We start from the raw sequence: 20,292 nt of genomic DNA on the forward strand, positions 1-20,292 counted from the left end.
TGTTTGCATATTTTGATACAATGTTCTTGGTTAACTGTTCTATAACACATCAGGAACCACCTGTGACCACTCCTCACCTATTAACATTTAATTTAGTGCAGTAGGATTTGCAAGCGTGCCCCTTCCCCTTAAGATATTGCCAATAATGGACTGTACTCAATTTTGAAGTTTTTCAAGTAAAACATTGAGAAATATCAAGCATGTTTTGTTGCTTGTGTTGTAATAACACAAACAATAGTCCTCATCTTGCTAACTCTTATTACCTGGTACAGTGTTTACTACCATTACTCCCACTATCCATTTTAAGTTCTTATATGGCACCCATTACCAAAGTATCTGACACCTTCACAATCTTTAATGTGTTTATGTTCCCAAAATCCTAGTAAGACAGGGAAGCGCTACTACAGCCATTTTAGAGGACAACAGAGGCCCAGAAATGCTCGTCTACACAACAAAGTTATAAGCTAAGGTGTGAATTTAAACCAATATACACCTCTACCCCGATATAACGCCACCCAATATAACATAAATTCGGATATAATGCGGTAAAGCAGCACTCCAGGGGGCTGGGCTGTGAGCTCTGGCAGATCAAATCAAGTTAGATATAATGCGGTTTCACCTAAAACGCGGTACGATTTTTTGGCTCCCGAGGACAGCATTATATCGAGGTGGAGATGTAATTACAACATAACTCCCTATGGACTTTCGAGTATGAAAGTGCCTTTTTTCAATTTAGCTTGTGTCTCTTTGGAAGGGGTTTAAGCCAAACCAAAAAAACTTGCACTCTTATTCTGCGATAAGTGTGTCCACCTGGGGATACCACCAGTATAACTATATCAGTTTAACAACACTGGTAATACTTTTGTGCCAATATTTTAAAGGGATAAATGAGATGATGTGGGTAACTATAGGTCTATCAGCCTGCAGCAATTTCTGGCAAAATAATGGAAAGATTAATAAGGAATTAAAGAAAGGTAATACAACGAATGCCAATCAACTTGGGTTTATAGAAAATAGACCCTGTTAAAGTATTTTGAATTTTTTTCTTTATTACATTACAAGTTTGGGTGATAAAGTGTTAATGTAATATATTTTGACATCTTTAAGGCATTTCACTTGGTACCACATGACATTTTGATTAAAAAACTAGAATACAAAATTATTGTGGCACACATTGAATTGGTTAAAAGCTGGCTAATAAATAGGTCTCAAAATTTAATTGTAAGCAGTGAATCTTCAAATGGGTACATTTCTAATGAGGTCCAGCAAGGATCACTTCTTGGCCCTATGCTATTTAACATTTTTATCGATGGCCTGGAAGAAAACATAAAATCATCACTGATAAAGTTTGCAGATTACATAAAATTGGGGAGTGGTAAATAAATGAAGAGGACAGGTCACTAAGACAGAGAGATCTGGATCATTTGGTAAGATGGGTGCAAGCAAAAAATAAATGTTTTTAATATGGCCAAATGTAAAGATATACATCTAGGAACAACAAATGCTGGCCATACTTACAGGATGGGGAACACTAACCTGGGAAGCAGTGACTCGGAAAAAGACTTGGGGGGTCACGCTGGATAATCAGCTGAACATAAAATCCCAGTGAAACACTGTGGCCAAAAGGACAAAGGCAATCCTTAAACATAAAACAGGGGAATCTTGAGTAGGAGCAGAGAGATTATTTTATATCTGTATATGGCACTAATGTGACCCCTGCTGAAATACTGTGTCCAGTTCTAGTGTCCAACTCAAGAAAAATGTTGACAAATTGGAGAGAGTTCAGAGAAGAGCCACAAAAATGATTAAAGGATTAGAAAATATGCTTTATAGTGATAGACTCAAGGAACTCAATCTATTTAGCTTAAACAAAGAAAAAGTTAAGGTGTGACTTGATTACATTCTTCAAGTACCTACATGAGGAACAAATATTTGATGATAGGCTCTTCAATCTGCCAGACAAAGTTATAACACAATCCAAAGATTGGAAGTTGAAACTAGACAAATTCAGACTGGAAATAAGGTGTAAAATCTTATTAGTGAACGTAATGCCACTGGAACAATTTACTAAGAGTTATGGTGGATTCTCCATCACTGGCAATTTTTAAATCAAGACTGGATGTTTTTTCTAAAAGATATGCTCCAGGAATTATTTTAGGGAAGTGCTATGGCCAGTGTTAAGGAGCTGTCCAGAGTATTTTGGGGTGACTAACTGTGGTGGGGTTGGTGAGGTCTGAAGGCATGGAATAATGAATAGTATTTAATAAAATGATGTAGTACACATAAGCATGGATTTATACACTAGTTTTATTATTGTACGGGCATTTGAGTTATTTTATTCACGTAAATATAATAAAATAAAACAGTTTTAATGGATAAAATGAAACAAGTCATTCCCAAAAAATAAAATGAAAAATTATAAAACAATATCATGGTGCTCGACTTATAACATTGATTCCAACAATCATTTCTGGGTTAGCATTACCTTAAGGGCAAAGCCCTAAACCAGAAATCACTAAGGAATCGCTCCTGCAAACACAATGAGACTACTCACATGAGTAAGGACCACTCATGCAAAGGTTTGGTGGACTGGGCCTGTAAGAGATTGGGGCCTGTCTTATAGTACCCTCTTCCAACTGGACCCTGGCTTGCTCTTGCTGAGCCAGTGCCCTCCCTGGGGGAACTCTGCCTGGAACCTTCTCGTCGAGTCCAGGGAAAGTAGTTTCCAGCACGATCAGTTGTTGTGGTTTCTTTTTCCTTTTATTTCAAGTCTCCTCAACAAACAAGATCAAAACTTCCCCAAGTCTGTCCCTACCCCATTCTCTGAGCTGGGAAGAAGTAGGAGCACTCAGTCCCCAGACTGGAATTCCCTGGCTCTAGCCCCTTTATTATGCTGTCACATTCCATCATTGGGCAATCCCTGTTGGATGAGCCCAGGTTACCTGCAGTGATAACATACCAGAGTCATTCACAGGAGAGCAATGGTGGTTCCTTGGAAGCCTGGGACTTTGGTTTTGGGTGTAGGGTCCCATGGGGGGGGTAGAATTTTGGTAGACTCTCGCTGGGTTGGTAGGTTATCATCTCTCACTGCCTTTCTAAATGTGGCTCGCTGACCGAGAGTCTGGCCTTCCCCACCCATAGGTAATTCAGCCTCCATGAATCCCTCAGTTGTCTCGACCACCTCTGCCATGGATGCAGGCCAAAACCGTTGAACCCAGGCTTGTACCACCATACGGAGAATGTGTAGGTATTGTTCTTGGCCAATATTGTCAATAAGCCCCACCACTGTCTCAGCCTCTAGTTTTAGCCATTGGGTAGTCCCAGAGCCACTAAGCTAATGCCCAGGGGCATGCCCCATTAAGGAATGTCTCCAACCAAAATATCTTCCAATAAGCTTCTGTAGAAAGACCAGGGTGGTCCATGATGGCAGCCTTTTGTATTGCATAGGACTGTGCTTCATCCACACTCAGGGACCAATACGCTGCTTGGGCCTCACCAGTGAGTTATAGGACCAGCCACGCTGCCCAGGAACTCTTCTCCCAGCCCACTCAAAGGTGGTCAGGTAGGCCTCTGGGTCATCAGTGCTGCCCATCTTGGTGAAGGTGAGACATGGCTGTTTCTGTCTCCCCACAGCTGCTATGAGAGTAAGCAGCCCATGTCTTCTTGGAACGGTCTGTTCCACTCAAGCTCAGATAACTGGGCTTCCTGCAAGCATTGCTAGGAGGCCAGGAGTACCTTGTGGAACTGGCAATTCCTTTCATTTTCCACCTGCTGTTGATTCACCATCATTTGGAGTATCTCCTCCATGGCCCTTCTTTATGGAGGGGGTTCAGATCTACTGGCACCGCATGTAAGAGATTGGGGCCTGTCTTATAACGCCTTCTTCCGGCTGCACCCCAGCTTGCTCTTTCTGAGCCAGCAAAGTCCCTGGGGGAATTCTACCTAGAATCTTCTCACTGAGTCCAGGGAAGGCAATTTCCAGCAGGGTCAATTGTTGTGGTTTCTTTTTTCTATGTCCTGCACTTAGGACAGACTAGGGACCAAGTAGCTAGGCAGCAGTTCTGCAAAGGACCTAGGGGTTACAGTGGACAAGAAGCTGAATATGAGTCAACAGTATGCCCTTGTTGCCAAGAAGGCTAATGGCATTTTGGGCTGCATAAGTAGGAGCAAAGCCAGCAGACTGAGGGACGTGATCGTTCCCCTCTATTCGGCATTGGTGAGGCCTCATCTGGAGTACTGTGTCCAGTTTTGGGCCCCACACTACAAGAAGGAGGGCAACAAAAGGGCAACAAAAGGGCAGAGGAGGGCAACAAAAATGATTAGGGGGCTGGAATACATGATTTATGAGAAGAGGCTGAGGGAACTGGGATTATTTAGTCTGCAAGAAGAGAAGAATGGGCTGGGGGGAATTTGATAGCTGCTTTCAACTACCTGAAAGGGGGTTCCAAAGAGGATGGATCTAGACTGTTCTCAGTGGTACCAGATGACAGAACAAGGAGTAATGGTCTCAAATTGCAGTGGAGGAGGTTTAGGTTGGATATTAGGAAAAACTTTTTCATTACGAGGGTGGTGAAGCACTGGAATGGGTTATTGAAGGAGATTCCACCACCTCCCTACTTAGAGGTTTTTAAGGTCAGGCTTGACAAAGCCCTGGCTGGGATGATTTAGTTGGGGACTGGTCGTGCTTTGAGCAGGGGGTTGGACTAGATGACCTCCTGAGGTCCCTTCCAACCCTGATATTCTATGATACTTTTATTTCAAGTCTCCTCCACAAACAAGATCAAAACTTTCCATGGTCTGTCCCTCACTCCCTGTAGTTTCTCAGTCCAAATTTCCTGGCTCTTACCTCAGAGCCTTTTGATAACAGGATTTCCCCAATCTCCCGTCTGTTCATTTTTGTTTCTAGGAGCAGTTCTTCCCAGCAGTAGCTGCAGCCTCTAGTAGGTATTGCAGTTCCTCCTCTCCATTTCCTGCTATTCCTTTTATGAGGATCAGCAAGGTAAACTGCAGTTCTTTTCCTGCAGGTGCAGCAGGAGGAGCTAATCAGCCAGCCAGCCAGCCCTCTGCTGGCCTCTAACCTCAGTCAAATAATAACCCTTATACCTTCACACGGCCCTAAATCTGTATATGGAATTTCAATGAACTACTATTCCTTGGGGAGCTTGAACAGTGGTTTCACTTTCAGAAAACACTATAAACTAGGAAAGATTTTGCAAAGCATAACTGGAGACAAACAGAAGATACAGAAAATGTAACAGTTTAGATTAACTGTTAAAAACTAGTATCAGAGGGGTAGCCGTGTTAGTCTGGATCTGTAAAAGCAGCAAAGAGTTCTGTGGCACCTTATAGACTAACAAACGTATTGGAGCCTGAGCTTTCATGGGTGAATACTCACTTCGTTGGATGGACAAAGTGGGTATTCACCCACGAAAGCTCATGCTCCAATATGTTTGTTAGTCTATAAGGTGCCACAGAACTCTTTGCCGCTGTTAAAAACTAGGTCAGAAGCATGATTCAGAGAATTCATCAGTTTAATTTGAACTCTGGTGTTTCAGTTCCTACAGGAGTAAGAGCAACTGTTTGTTGTATTTTTATTACTTTTCTCCATGGCATCAAAAGGCAATAATTGACATTATCCTACTCAGTTTCACTGCTTCTCCAACTGCACCATAGCAAGATACAGTATGCTGGAGCTGCACAGGAATGATCCTACTCCTGCTTCTGGGAATGCTAGTTATTCTTTCCCTCCCCCTTCCTCCTCTGCCCTGACAGTAGCATATGATCAGCACTGAGGACTCAGCAGAAGCAAAAATTAAAACCAAAGTAGAATTGCATCAGTTCTACCCTACCACTCTCACTAGTGCTGCTGGCAAAGTGCCAAAAGCAGGAGTGGCACAGACAGTTCTTCCAGTCACGGATCCTGGGCTTAGATATGAAAGTGACTGGCAACATAGAAAAGGCTATGATGATAAATAAGGGTACAATTCTGTGATTCTGTGACTTTCTGGGACCTCCGGGACTTCTTCCACAGTGGCAGGGCTGGAGCAGCTGTCTGTCCCAAGGCCGCCGAAGCAGCGGCCCCAGGGCTAAAGCAGAACCCAGGATTGGGTCAGCCCTTTTGGGGCTGGAGCAGCAGCAGCCAACCCCTGCCGCAGGGCAGCAGAGAGGCTGGAGCAGCTAGCAACCAGCCAGTCCCGGACCTGCCGGAGCAGTGGCCAGCAGTCAGCCCTGGGGCTGCCGGAGCAGCTGGCAAACAGGCTGACCTCTGTAGCAGCAATCCCCTGGCTGCTGGAGCATCAGCCCCAGGGCTGAAGCAGCGGCTGGGGTTGGGTCAGCTCCCCTGGGGCTGCAGGAGCAGCAGCGGGCCTGGAGCAGCTGCCAGAGTTCAGCTTCCCAGCAGTGCTCATCTGTTATTCCCCAACAGCATATTTTTAGTAAAAGTCAGGGACTCGTCATGGGCTTCCATGAATTTTTGGTTATTGCCCATGACCTGTCCCTGACTTTTACTAAAAATACCCGTGATGGAGTCTTAACCTTAATGATAAACATTTATAGCACAGGCTTCTTCGCTGAAGGAGTCTCCCAGAGGACTTTAAACAAACAATATTAAAGGGATGGGGTGGCCATGTGTAAGAAACCACAAATTTCTTGTTATCTTGTGTCATATTTAGCCTTCCTTTTCCCCCTCCCCCCTCAATGAGTGCCATCACAGCCCAGGGTATAGAACAAGGGTTCTCAAACTGGGGGTCAGGACCCCTCAGGGGGTCGCAAGGTTATAACATAGGGGGTCGCGAGCTGCCAGCCTCCACCCCAAACCCCGCTTTGCCTCCAACATTTATAATGGTGTTAAATATATAAACAAGTGTTTTTAATTTATAAGGGGGGTGGTCACACTCAGAGGCTTGCTATGTGAAAGGAGTCACCAGTACAATAGTTTGAGAACCACTGGGCACACGTTAACTACTTGCTGCAGTGATTTTTTTCCACTTTTTAATCCCCTCATGTTCAAGGTACATGGCAGCTACCATCTTTCTGGCTGAAAAGGATTCTTTTTGGAGCTTATCAACGCTGCTCTTTAATTAGCCAAAAAGTGTATTATTACCTTGTGTAAGACATTCCCAGTCTCTTACATGGGCTGTACTTCCATAAACTCCCAAATTTTAAAGGTGATAGGACCAAATTCTGCTCTCAGTTTCATTAGTGTAAATCCAATGAAGCCAATGGTTTTACTCCAGAGCTGAATCTGGCCCACACATTTTAAACAGAGTAATTTGTTCTGTCATCATTGCTGACTACACAAGGTTTGCCGTGGGGTCCAATCTCTGCCTTCATCTGCATGCATGAATAGGTAGAATTTGGATCCTAGGCTATTAATGGAAAGAAAGTGAGAAAATTCAGCAAAGGGTGCACCGTCCTCACCTGTGTTTTTTTATCAGTCTCTCTGCAGTCAAACCTCTCTTAGAATAAAAGATATGTCACAAACAGCTGTAAAAGTAGAAGTGCTGCTGTCCAAATTAGACTCAGATGTTCTCATTAAAACAAACTTGAATGTGTGGCTTCAGGATCCCAAGGGAGTTTACTGAAAACCTTTTCCTCCCAATAAATAAAATGTGATTTTAAATGTATTTTACTATGGTGCTTTCCAGACTTTGATTTTAATAGGTTATATTAAAAGTATACGGTGCTTTTAAAATTAATTTTAAAGGAATTTCTTCCTTACATAAATGTCGCCTGGGGTTCCCTCTTAATTTTTCCAATTCATTTTCACCGAAAAGATACATTTTCAGTTAAACCAGTAATTTTAAGGAAACTAGTACATGTTCACTACATTTCACTGCAAATGTATCAATGAATATAACAATATATATACTGCAAATCTTTGTTTTCAATTTAAATCCAATGATATCTCAAAACGTAGATGTTTATCTGGACCTTTACAGTTTGATCTTTGTGAGGCTAAATCCTGTTTGATTTGGTTTAAATTCCAATACAAGTTCTATGCACCACTTGAGACCTATTTTAAGGGCTAACCTGGGAATTAAATGGTGCACAGGCTTTCTGTGGGCTCTCCGTACTGGTGTAAATATCACCTATTATGAGTAAGGCAAAATAAAAAGATCATAGAGGTAGATGCAGACTGCAACACAAATATATACCGTATGCGATAGGTCCAGTTGTCAAAGCTGTACACCTAAATAAGGGTGTCCAGTTTAGCATTTGTATATTCAAGTGGACTCTGGTCTCAAATGCCTATTTTGTTATCATATCTATTTAATACAAAAACATTTACTTAGGTTACATAATCAAGTACTCAAAAGTTAGGAAAAGTCACTTTTACATGCAACTTGAATTCTGCCCACTTGTATATCTAACCTGTGCACTGAATGACACAGGGGTTCTCTGGGGGAAAAAAGGATGTGATAATGTAATTAAATGTCATAATGCATACACACTAAGGGGCCAAATTAAGGCTGCATAGGCAACTGTAAATCTGGCATTTCCTAACTTTTGAGTGCTTGACTTTGCAACCTAAGTAACATCTCTTCAACATGTTTAAACAAACAATATTCATTTGTCCTCCGCCCTGCTCCCTGCACCTTCTTTTTAAATGCAATTTCCTGTGAGGGGTGGGCATAAGGACAAAGATTAAAACAAATTATGTTCTGTACAACTTTAACAACCTCCCCATCATGCACTAGCTTTACTGTTTGAACCCTGAGGCTTCAGGAGAGAAAACTACCACTTCAAAAAAACAAAAACAAACAAACAAACCTACAGGACCAACTACATAAGCTAGCAGCAGGGGAAGCCTCTTATCCCAGAGTTGAAGGGATGGGTTGCTGGGGCAATATGCAGCCTAGCACTCCTGCTTTCCCACCTCATGGGTCTCCTTGCCCATGTGGTACCTACAGGGCAGGATGATGGGCTGTTGGGGCCATGTGTCATGAAGGGAACCCAAACTGGCTTTTTCTCCGACCCTCTACATACAACATAGTACTAGTAAGTGTTAACTATTCTCAAAGAAAAGGTTACAAGAATCCTTTATCATTCAAAATTTTAGGCAAACTTTATACCAGCTCCTCCTGTAAGTATTTCTTGAGCACAGATAGTGGGCTCAGTACTGCATAAAATGAAAAAGAAAGATGTAATCCCCATCATCCAAAAAGCCTTACAATCTAAATCAAAACCTACATGCATATTTAACAGCCCCAGTGAAGAACTGGGCTCCCTCCCTTACACACCAAGTGACAAACCTGGGCTCTATGTGTTCTCTATGATGTAGACCTTGCTAGGCTCATGCAGGTTCTGATTCTGAGCTAAGCAGCATGTTGAGGAGTTTAGAATGTTAGGATGCTCTGGAATTCTGTTGCAAAGGTGATGAAGGGACTGAAGAGGTGAAGAGAGACTTAAAATACACCAGGCCAATTAATTTGTCTGTGGATTGGACTTCTGAATTTTTTAGTCAAAATCAAGGTAAGCACACTTGCTAGAGATGTTCCGGCATTTCTTTGCATGTGACGGAAGTTGCGTGGACCTTGAAAAAACTCTGTCACAATGGTCTTGATCCTGCCACTTTCTCCTGTGAGTATCTTTCTCACCATGTTTTGAATGGTATCCAAGGATTAAGGGAAATTTCCCAGAAGACTCTAAAGGCTTGGAGGCCCTCCAAGCACTGGTAAATTAATCACAGATCCCCTTGATCTCTGCATCTGTGTCCTGGCTGGCAGGGATCCATGGCCCAGATGATCCAACTGTGGCAACTATTTTTGGAGAAGAGGGGGCTAAGAAGTCCAGGAGGCAGGGACTCATGTGTCAGTTTGAGTTAACACTACTTGCCCTACTGTGTCTGAATTTAGCATGCTACCACACTGTGCATTGTGTGCAATACCAGAGCCTATAATGCAAAACACAGTAGCACGATAAATTCAAAATACAAGATACAGGAAACAGGGCTACATGTGTTTGCAAAATGAGTACCAAGGCTACTTGGCCCATCAGATGATGAAGACATGAAACAGCAGCTATGGTATTTCCAACTCTGCTATTTTAAAGGCATAATAAATACACCTCTACCCCGATATAACGCTGTCCTCGGGAGCCAAAAAATCTTACCGCATTATAGGTGAAACCGCGTTATATAGAACTTGCTTTGATCCGCCCAATTCCGCAGCCCCGCCCCGCGGAGCACTGCTTTACCGCGTTATATCCGAATTCATGTTATATCGGGGTAGAGGTATAGTGGGTAGAGACTAAGGCTTAGTCATGTACTGGTTTACATTTAATAGTTTTGCATAATCTCTCCTTTAATTTTTCTAGCCTTTATTCTCATTTCTGTCTCACTTCCATAGAAGGTGCAAGGTAAAAAAAATAACATAAAAACATAAGAATGGCCATACTGGGTCAGACCAAAGGTCGATCTACCCCAGTATCCTGTCTTCCGACAGTGGCCAATGCCAGGTACACCAGAGGGAATGAACAGAACAGGTAATCCTCAAGTGATCCATCCCCTGTCGCTTTTCCCAGTTTATTGTAAAAAGACGCTAGGGACCCCATCCCTGCCCATCCTGGTAATAGTCATTGATGGACCTATCCTCCATGAACTTATCTAGTTCTTTTTTTAACCCTTGGCCTTCACAATCTCCTCTGGCAAGGAGTTCCACAGGTTCACTGTGCGTTGTGTGAAAAAATACTTCCTTTTGCTTGTTTTAAAGCTGCTGCCTATTAATTTCATTTGGTGACCCTGAGATCTTGTGTTATGAGGAGTAAACAACACTTCCTTATTTACTTTCTCCATACCAGTCATGATTTTATACACCTCTATCATATCCCTCCTTAGTCGTCTCTTTTCCAAGCTGAAAAGTCCCAATCTTATTAATCTCTCCTTATACGGAAGCCGTTCCATACCCCTAATCATTTTTGTTGGCCTTTTCTGAACCTTTTCCAATTCCAATATATCTTTTTTAAGATGTGACGACCACATTTGCATGCAGTATTCAAGATGTGGGCATACCATGGATTTATATAGAGGCAATATGATACTTTCTGTTTTATTATCTATCCCTTTCTTAATAATTCCCAACATTCTGTTTTCTTTTTTGACTGCCGCTGCACATTGAGTGGATGTTTTCAGAGAACTATCCACAATGACTCTAAGATCTCTTTCTTGAGTGGTAACAGCTAATTTAGACCCCATCGTTTTATATGTATAGTTGGGATTATGTTTTCCGATGTGCATTACTTTGCATTTATCAACATTGAATTTCATATGCCATTTTGTTGCCCAGTCACCCAGTTTTGAGAGACCCTTTGTAGCTCTTCACAGCCTGCCTGGGACTTAACTATCTTGAGTAGTTTTGTATCATCTGCAAATTTTGCCACCTCACTGTTTACCCCTTTTTCCAGATCATTTATGAATATGTTGAATACGACTGGCCCAGTAGAGGCCCAGTAGAGACCTCATTATTTACCTCTCTCCGTTCTGAAAACTTACCATTCATTCCTACCCTTTATTTCCTATCTTTTAAACAGTTACCAATCCATGAGAGGATCTTCCCTCTTATCCCATGGCTGCTTACTTTGTTTAAAAGCCTTTGGTGAGGGACCTTGTCAAAGGCTTTCTGAAAATCTAAATACATCATGTCCACTGGATCCCCTTGTCCACATGCTTGTTGACCCCCTCAAAGAATTCTAGTAGATTGGTGAGGTATGACTTCCCTTTACAAAAACCATGTTGACTCTTCCCCAACTAATTATGTTCATTTATGCATCTGACAATTTTGTTCTTTACTATAGTTTCAGTCAGTTTGCCTGGTACTGAAGACAGGCTTACGAGCCTGTAATTGTCAGGGTCAAAATTGCCTCTGGAGCCCTTTTTAAAAATTGGTATCACATTAGCTATCCTCCAGTCATTTGGTACAGAAGCTGATTTAAATGATAGGTTATAGACTACAGTTAGTGGTCCTGCAATTTCACATTTGAGTTCCTTCAGAACTCTTGGGTGAATACCATCTGGTCCTGGTGACTTATTACTGTTTAGTTTATCAAATTTGTTCCAAAACCTCCACTAATGACACCTCATTCTGGGACATTTCCTCAGATTCGTCACCTAAAAAGAATGGCTCAGGTTTGGGAATCTCCCTCACATCCTCAACCGTGAAGATCAATGCAAAGAATTCATTTAGTTTCTCCACAATGACCTTATCACCCCTGAGAGCTCCTTTAGCGCCTCAATCATCCAGTGGCCCCACTGGTTGTTTAGCTGGCTTCCTGCTTCTGATGTACTTAAAAAAAAATTGCTATTACTTTTTGAGTCTTTGGCTATCTGTTCTTCAAATTCTTTTTTAGCCTTCCTAATTATATTTTGACACTTCATTTGCCAGAGTTTATGCTTCTTTCTATTTTCCTCACTAGGATTTAACTTCCACTTTTTAAAGGATGTCTTTTTGCCTCTCACTGCTTCTCTTACTTTGTTGTTTAGCCACTATGGTTCTTTTTTGGCTCTCTATGTTTTTTAATTTGGGGTATACATTTAATTTGAGCAGCCTCTATTACGGTGTCTTTAAAAAGTTTCCATACAGCTTGCAGGGATTTTACTTTTGGTGCTTGTACCTTTTAATTTCTGTTTAACTAAGCTCATTTTTGTGTAGTTCCCCTTTCTGAAATTAAATGCTACAGTGTTGGGCTGCTGTGGTGTTTTCCCTGCCATAGGGATGTTAAATTTAATTTCCATATATACTCGTTCATAAGCTGAATATTTTTGGTAAAAAAGTGAAACATCAAAGAGCGGAGGTTGGCTTATAAACGGGTCTACACCAAAATTTGATGATTTTAAACTCTATGGAATCATTGAATTGAATATCTAATACATTGTCATTTTGTTGGGCATGGAGTCCCTCAGCTCCCTGTGGCCGCGGTTCGCCATTCCCAGCCAACGGGAGCTGCGGGAAGTGGCGTCACTTCCGTAGCTCCCACTGGCTGGGAACAGTGAACCGCAGCCACAGGGTGCTGAGGGGCTCCATGGCTGCAGATGCTCCAAGTAAACAAAACGTCTCAACACGCCAGAGGCTCACCCGGACGGCCAGAAGTCAAAGTTTGCCAACCCCTGAAATATAGGGTAAGCTTATGAAAGGGTCATACAGTTTTTGCTATTTTTACCTAACCATCTTGGGGGGTCAGCTTATAAACGAACAGGCTAATGAACGAGTATATCTTATGGTCACTATTACCAAACGGTTCAGCTATATTGATCTCATGGACCAGATCCTGTGCTCCACTTAGGACTAACTCAAGAATTGCCTCTCCTCTTGTGGGTTCCAGGACTAGCTGCTCCAAGAAGCGGTAATTTAAGGTGTCAAGAAACTTTATCTCTGCATCCCATCCTGCAGTGATATGTACTCAGTCAATACAGGGATAGTTGAAATCCCCCATTATTATTGAGTTTTTTATTTTAATAGCCTCTCTAATCTCCCCGAGCATTTCACAGTCACTATCACCATCCTGGTCAGGTGGTCGGTAATATATCCCTAATGCTATATTCTTATTATTTGAGCATGGAATTACTATCCATAGAGAGTCTATGGTACAGTTTGGTTCATTAAGATTTTTACTTCATTTGATTTTACACTTTCTTTCACATATAGTGTCACGCCCACACTAGCACAACCTGTTCTGTCTGTCTGATATATTTTGTACCCTGGTATTACAATGTCCCGTTGACTATCCTCATTCCACCAAGTTTCTATGATGCCTATTATATCAATATCCTCATTTAATAGGAGGCACTCTAGTTCACCCATCTTATTATTTAGACTTCTAGCATTGGTATATAAGCACTTTAAAAACTTGTCACTTTTTAGCTGTCTCACATTACATGATGTACAGTAACTCCTCACTTAAAGTCGTCCCGGTTAACGTTGTTTCATTGTTACATTGCTGATCAATTAGGGAACATGCTCATTTAAAGTTGTGTAATGCTCCCTTCTAATGTGGTTTAACAGCCGCCTGCTTTGTCTACTGCTTGCAGGAAGAGCAGCCCATTGCAGCTAGCTGGTGGGGGCTTGTAACCAGGATGGCCTGGCAGCCCCCCTGTCAGCTCCCCGCTCCCCCTAAGTTCCCTGTGCAGCAGCTGCCCAGCAGGCTAGCAATTGCAGCTGCTCCCCCCACTGCCATGTGCTGCTCCTGCCCTCTGCCTTGGAGCTGCTCTCTGAGACTCCTGCTTGCTGGGGGGGGGGAGAGGGAAGGAAGGGGAGACTAATGTCAGGGTGTCCTCCTCCCCCTCATCTTCCATAGAGCAGGGGGGACACACCAGGGCTCAGGACAGAGGGAGCTTGCAGCAGCTGCGGTCTCAGCAAGCTGATCTAATTAACAAGGCAGTGTACTTAAAGCCATGACAAGAAAGCCATGACAGACAAGAAAAGCCATGACAAACTTCAAGTGTGATGTGTATCTCAAAGGTAAGTGGAGGAATTTAAAATTTGGGACAATTAATTTCAGGCACATGTCTTGTTCTTCATGAGTGTCATGACTGTACATGATCTTCTACTATAACATTGCAAATGAAATCTTTTTTTAACTATTTATTTATTTAGAAAACTTTAACAGGTTTACCAATCCTTGCCATGTAAATATTGGATATAAAACAATAATCATTACAATAGTGAACCTTTGTTTAGAGAAACACATATATAAACTGTATGGTGTTAATTGTTGGAGAAATTGTGGTGAGAGAGATTTCAAGGACATGTCCAGTGATTAAAGAGTATTGGAGTGCAATCTTTTTTTTTTTTTGGGCTTCCAAATTTTCCTTATGAAAGAAGCAAAGATATGGCCAATTAATGGCCTAACTCCTGAAAATATGTTAAAAGGGTAGTTTTAAGAGTTATATACTTACCACCACTACCTTCTTTCGTCTTTGTGGTTTTTTAATGCTTATATGAATATAACTGCAGGAGGGGGGAAAAAAGGAAAATTAGACAAAATATATACATCTGTTTCAATAGATTAGTTATTTCATAAAACATTTTAGCCTAGTTGTAACACCCTGCATTAGTGACAAAATATTGCAGATTTTGGTCAGTTTTAGTATATTTTATAAATTGGAAGGATGAGCTAGTGGTTTAGGCACTGGACTGGGATTCAGCATATTTAGATTTATTCCATGGTTCTCCAACAGACTTGTTTGCATGTCATTTACTCTTTGGACATTCGCTCCCCATCTGTAAAGAGGAAATAATACTCCCCTCGTTCCAGACTTCATCTGTCTTGACTATTTATTTTAGATTGTAAACTCTAAGGGGCAGGGATTGTGTGTGTACAGTGAAAAGCACAATGGGGCTTCAATATCATTTGAGTCTCTGGAAGCTTTTTATTTTTTAAGATGCTGATATTGTAAGTTTAAAGGAACATTGCTGAGTTATTGAGTATCCTGCGAAGATCCTCTCCATGATCTTGAGTCAGAGTTGAGAATGCACAACACCTCTCTGGAAGATTCTTCAGCAGCTTGTAAGATTGGGCCCTAAATTTGAACTACTCTATTTTAAAACTGTTATAAAATCCCATATGGATTCCAATGCCAAGTTTTGTTCAAAAAGCAGCTGTTATTTGGAATAAACAAAAATGTTCATGGGCCCACTGATGGCACTATAGCAGCAGTTATCTTACACTCTTTCCAGAACTGTGTCAACATCAGATCTTTGGGCTTCATAAGGAACTATATAAATTGATTTCTGTTCTACTATTTGAATTTCAGTTTCACGTTCAAAATACAGGGGGAAAATAATCAGTAGTGCTCAGTTATGTCCCTTTCAATTACTTGCTGTTGGAACAACAAACAATAACGAAATTTTGATCATGTACAAATACCCAGGCAAATATGGGTATTCATACAAATTAAACCTATTCTCTGAGAGTTTCTGCAAAAAAAAAAAACATTCACAAATGTTTTTTAAAAAGCACAATGAAGGCCATAAACACAGTCTAATCAAACAGTAATTCAGAATTCAAATAAATGTTCTTCAACACTTGCTTTGCAGCATTTAACCAGCCCAAATCTACTCAGGAATAACTTCCAGTTTCCCCAACCAGCAGCAGCAACCAAAGCTGGTGCATGAAATTGTGCTGCCTACAGTTTTTCAGTGAAGCTGACTGGAATCTTGTTAATTTCACTCTATTCTTCCTTGGCAAAACTATGAAACATAGCAGAGGCAGTGGAGTTGTTTGAACATCTGGAATCACAACTCCATCATTTCCATTCAAGCTCAATATAGAGCATAACATCCTAGAACAGGGGTAGGCAACCTTTTAGCAGAGGTGTGCCGAGTCTTCATTTATTCACTCTAATTTAAGGTTTTGCGTGCCAGTAATACATTTTAACGTTTTTAGAAGGGCTCTTTCTATAAGTCTATAATATATAACTAAACTATTGTTATATGTAAAGTAAATAAGGTTTTAAAATGTTTAAGAAACTTAATTTAAAATTAAATTAAAATGCAGAGCTCCCGGACCGGTGGCCAGGACCCAGTCAGTGTGAGTGCCACTGAAAATCAGCTCGCGTGCCGCCTTCGGCATACGTGCCATAGGTTGCCTACCCCTGTCCTAGAAGCTGTAGTATCTGCAAGATAGCCCTTCCTATTGTAATTTGCCGATTCCTGTCAGTACCACTGCTCTCATTGGGGTAAAATCCAAACTTTGTCCTTATTCTATTACTGGAGATTCTCTTTAAGCCTAATTGACCTTTAACACATTAACTCATGTTAAATCTACAAATTGCCCTGTCTTCACTAGGATTTTACCGTGTATTAGTTAAATTAAAAAACACAACTTTGTTCCTGCTGAAAACAAGGCCCAAGAGTTGGCACCACCTGCTTTGAAACTATCATCACTAGATGGGACACTTTACAGATGGGTAAAGAAATGGGTAATTATATGTAATCATAACAAGTTAACATTTTAACAAGGCAAATTACTTTTCACTATTTATACTTTGTTTGCTTTTTGCATTTTTCTCAGCTTGGACAAGTAAAACTCAATGTAGTCAGTTTCACATTTATTCAGTCAGTTTCAGGTTCTTAGTGCAGCAACATTTTGATTGCAAACCCTGCAGAGAAATGTAGAATTGTTTAAAACCAACTATTTCCATTAGATATAATTTTTTTCATTTTAACTTTTGGAAACACTTCTATTGGCTTCAGTTTGGCAATGTAGTCCAGTGGGTATGGAGGGCAGTGGTGTAGGACTCCATTCCTGTTTGGCCATAGATTTACTATGTAATCTTAGGTAACATCTTTGTGCAGTGTCAGGCCCTTTCACCCTTTGTTGGTTTTGTCTATTTAAAAGGTAGCTTTTTGGGTACTGTCTCCTATTATGTAATTGTACAGCACCTAACGCAATGGACCCCGATCTCTATTAGGTTTTCTAGGAACTATGGTAATAATAAAAGATTTTTGCAAAATTTAAATGCTGAGCCAGTTTTTCATACTTACTCCAGTTTTTTAAACCTTTCCCGCCCAGCGGCCACGTATTTCCCGCCCTGCTTTAGGTCGGACAGGTTGCGGATGCGGTGCCCTTCCTGGGGGGTGTACAGAGTCCTCACCCCAAAGGGCACCTCCACCCCTTCATTCAGCCGGGCTAGCAGCGCCTCGAAAGTCCTCACGTGGCGGTGGTGGATCACGAACTTCCTGCCCAAGTAGAAGGGGTCCCCGTTGCGGTACACCAGCACCGTGCTGGCCGGGGTCACCCCCGTCAGGCTGTAGCTGGCCCGGGGCCGCGGCGATGGCACCATGGTCCCGGGGCAAGGCGGGCTGGCAGGGGCAGGTGAGGCTAATACACACAATCGCCCAGCCCCCAGCCAGGGCAGCGGTGGGGGCTAGTCACAGACGCGATCTGGGCTCCTGAGCTGTACCAGGCACCAGCTGGGGCTGCTCCCCAGGCCTCCTAATTCATAGCGGCCCGGCCCGGCCCCCACCCCCGGATCCCGCAGCTGGCCCGAGCCGGCCCCCTCTGCCGTCCCGGCATGGGGCTGACGTGATCCGCGGGGATTGTGATCCCCATCCCCGCAGGCCGGGGGCAAGCCGGGCCCCGGGCATAGACTGGTCTCCCCGGCAACCGGCCGAGCGGGGCCCGCCACGGGGCCGCCCTCTGGGCAGCCCGGCCGGAGGAGGCGGGGCGAACAACCCGCCTTGGTCTCCCCCAGGCTCTGCTTCCTCCCTGGCCTCCTGCCCGCGACTCCCACACCGCACATCCCCTCCGCTCGCTCAGATCCTTCCACGCTGAGTCCGCCCCGCGCCAGATCCTCTTCCTTCCTTCCCCGCTTCCTCCTCTTCTCCCACCCCATCAGATTCCCTTCCTTCCTCTCCCCGTCACCTCTCCCCAACCCCAATCAGATCCCCTTCCTTCCTCTTCACCCCTTCTCCCACCCCTATGAGATCCCCTTCCTTCCTCTCCCCGTCACCTCTCCCTAACCCCCATCAGATCCCTTTCCTTCCTACCCACTTCACCCCCTTCTCCCACCCCACCGATCCCCTTCCTTCCTCCTCTAGTCACCTCTCCCCAGCCCCAATCAGATCCCCTTCCTTCCTTCTTCACCCCCTTCTCCCACCCCATCAGATCCCCTTCCTTCCTCCCCCGTCTCCTCCCTCCCCCAACCACCTCTTCTCCCACCCCCATCAGATCTCCTTCCTCCCTCCCTCCCCACCCCGTCACTTCACCCCCTTCTTTCACCCCCATCAGATCCCCTTCCTTCCTCCCAACCCTCAATCATTTCACCCCCTTTGCAGAAATCCCCTCCGTCTCTCCTCCTTTCTCCCTAGCACAAAATTTCCTCAAACTCCCTTCCTTCCCTTCCTGCTACTATTCTCCCATCATGCCATCTTAAATTCAGGACTGTCATTGCTCCTGCCCCTGCTTTGTAGCCCTTCTAAAAGCCCAGAGAGCTCCCTTTGGCAACAAGCGAACTGGCAGAATTTTTGTCAGAGAAAACAGGCCAGTCTCATTAAACAGGAAACTGGTTGAAGACCCATTTTAAAGCCATTGGTTCCACATTGGAAAATGGTGGCATAGGACTCCTTGACAACATTTTGGCAGCTGTCCCCGGTGGGGGGAAAGGCAATTTTTAAAAAATAATGTAATCACTTCTGTGGTTCTCCAAGTGCAAAAGCTTGATTGCTACTGCTTTAAATACATCATTTCAGTTTGTGATTATTTGGTACCAGTTTTAGAATTATTTTCAGGCTCCTTGAGGATTTTGTCATGCTTCTCTTGTATGGGATTTATTGGTGAGAAATTCTCATGCTATGACACTGTGGATGAGGGAAATTTTAGAATATTTGTAGGCAGAAATTTGAAACTTGTGTTGAAAAAAATCTCATAATTATAGGAAAGATTTTAAAAACTGCTTCAAAATTTATTGGGTATTAGGGAGTCTCTCCTTCCAAATAAGATTAATACCTAGCCAAAATATGTATGATTTTTTACTTCTCATTTGCTGCACAGCTCAGTTTTCTTTCCTTATGAGATTGCTTGTTTTGGTTATCTGAGTTCTTTTAATCCATTCCTTCACTTTCTGTTAAAAAAGGGCAGTGCTCAGTTTCTAATAGCACAAAAAAGGATGCTCAGATGTTGAAAGTTCTTGTGTGGGAGTGGTCTACTAAACCAAAAGCTAGAACTGGTAACCTGTATGTCAAGCTGCTATACAGAAAACAATATGACAACAAAAAGGATTCAATCTTACAATAACTGAAGAAAGGGAGCAGAGGGGCCAAAAAGCTAACTGGCTTTTAGACGGAGCTTGATAAGTTTATGGAGGGGATGGAATGATGAGACTGCCGACAATGACATGTAGCTGATCTGTGACTGCTAGCAGCAAATATCTCCAAAGGCTGGTGATAGGAACTAGATGGGGAGGACTTTGAGTTACTACAGAGAATTATTTTCTGGATGTCGGGCTGCACGGTCTTGCCTAGATGTTCAGGCATCTAACTGATCGCCATATTTGGGGTCAGGAAGGAATTTTCCCCCTGGTGAGATTGGCAGAGACCAGGGGTGGAGGGATTGCATGTGGCAGGCATCACTTGCAGATTTAAACTAGTATACATGGTGAATTCTTTGTAACTTGAAGTCTTTAAATCATGATTTGAGGACTTCAGTAACTCAGCCAGAGGTGAGTGCGTGCGTGAGGTTCTGTGGCCTGCAACATGCAGGAGGTCACACTAGGTGATCATGATGGTCCCTTCTGGCCTTAAAGTCTATGAGGGACTGGGTAGATAGGTGGAAATCCACAACATGATAAAGCAGACA

At 42.8% G+C, this 20,292-nt stretch overlaps 1 protein-coding gene and 1 long non-coding RNA gene across 4 annotated transcripts in view; one reads left to right on the forward strand and one right to left on the reverse strand.

Moving 5' to 3' along the window:
• DCDC2C (doublecortin domain containing 2C) overlaps positions 1–18,187 on the reverse strand; it is a 111,098-nt gene extending 92,911 nt beyond the window's left edge. The window contains exons 1-2 of one of the 3 annotated variants that reach the window (XM_045009156.1): positions 17,481–18,187; positions 14,891–14,942 (exon numbers count right to left, since the gene is read on the reverse strand). In XM_045009156.1, the coding sequence (XP_044865091.1) occupies positions 14,891–14,942; positions 17,481–17,779 (351 nt within the window). In that variant the 5' untranslated portion in view covers positions 17,780–18,187. The remainder of the gene's footprint in view (positions 1–14,890; positions 14,943–17,480) is intronic. The other 2 variants (XM_045009157.1, XM_045009155.1) reach the window with 2 other exon arrangements.
• LOC123366073 overlaps positions 9,360–20,292 on the forward strand; it is a 56,116-nt gene continuing 45,183 nt past the window's right edge. The window contains exon 1 of the long non-coding RNA XR_006577904.1: positions 9,360–9,474. This is a non-coding gene — a long non-coding RNA (uncharacterized LOC123366073). The remainder of the gene's footprint in view (positions 9,475–20,292) is intronic.

This window comes from Mauremys mutica, chromosome 3 (assembly GCF_020497125.1).
Source record: "Mauremys mutica isolate MM-2020 ecotype Southern chromosome 3, ASM2049712v1, whole genome shotgun sequence".
NCBI classification, from domain to species: Eukaryota; Metazoa; Chordata; order Testudines; family Geoemydidae; genus Mauremys; species Mauremys mutica.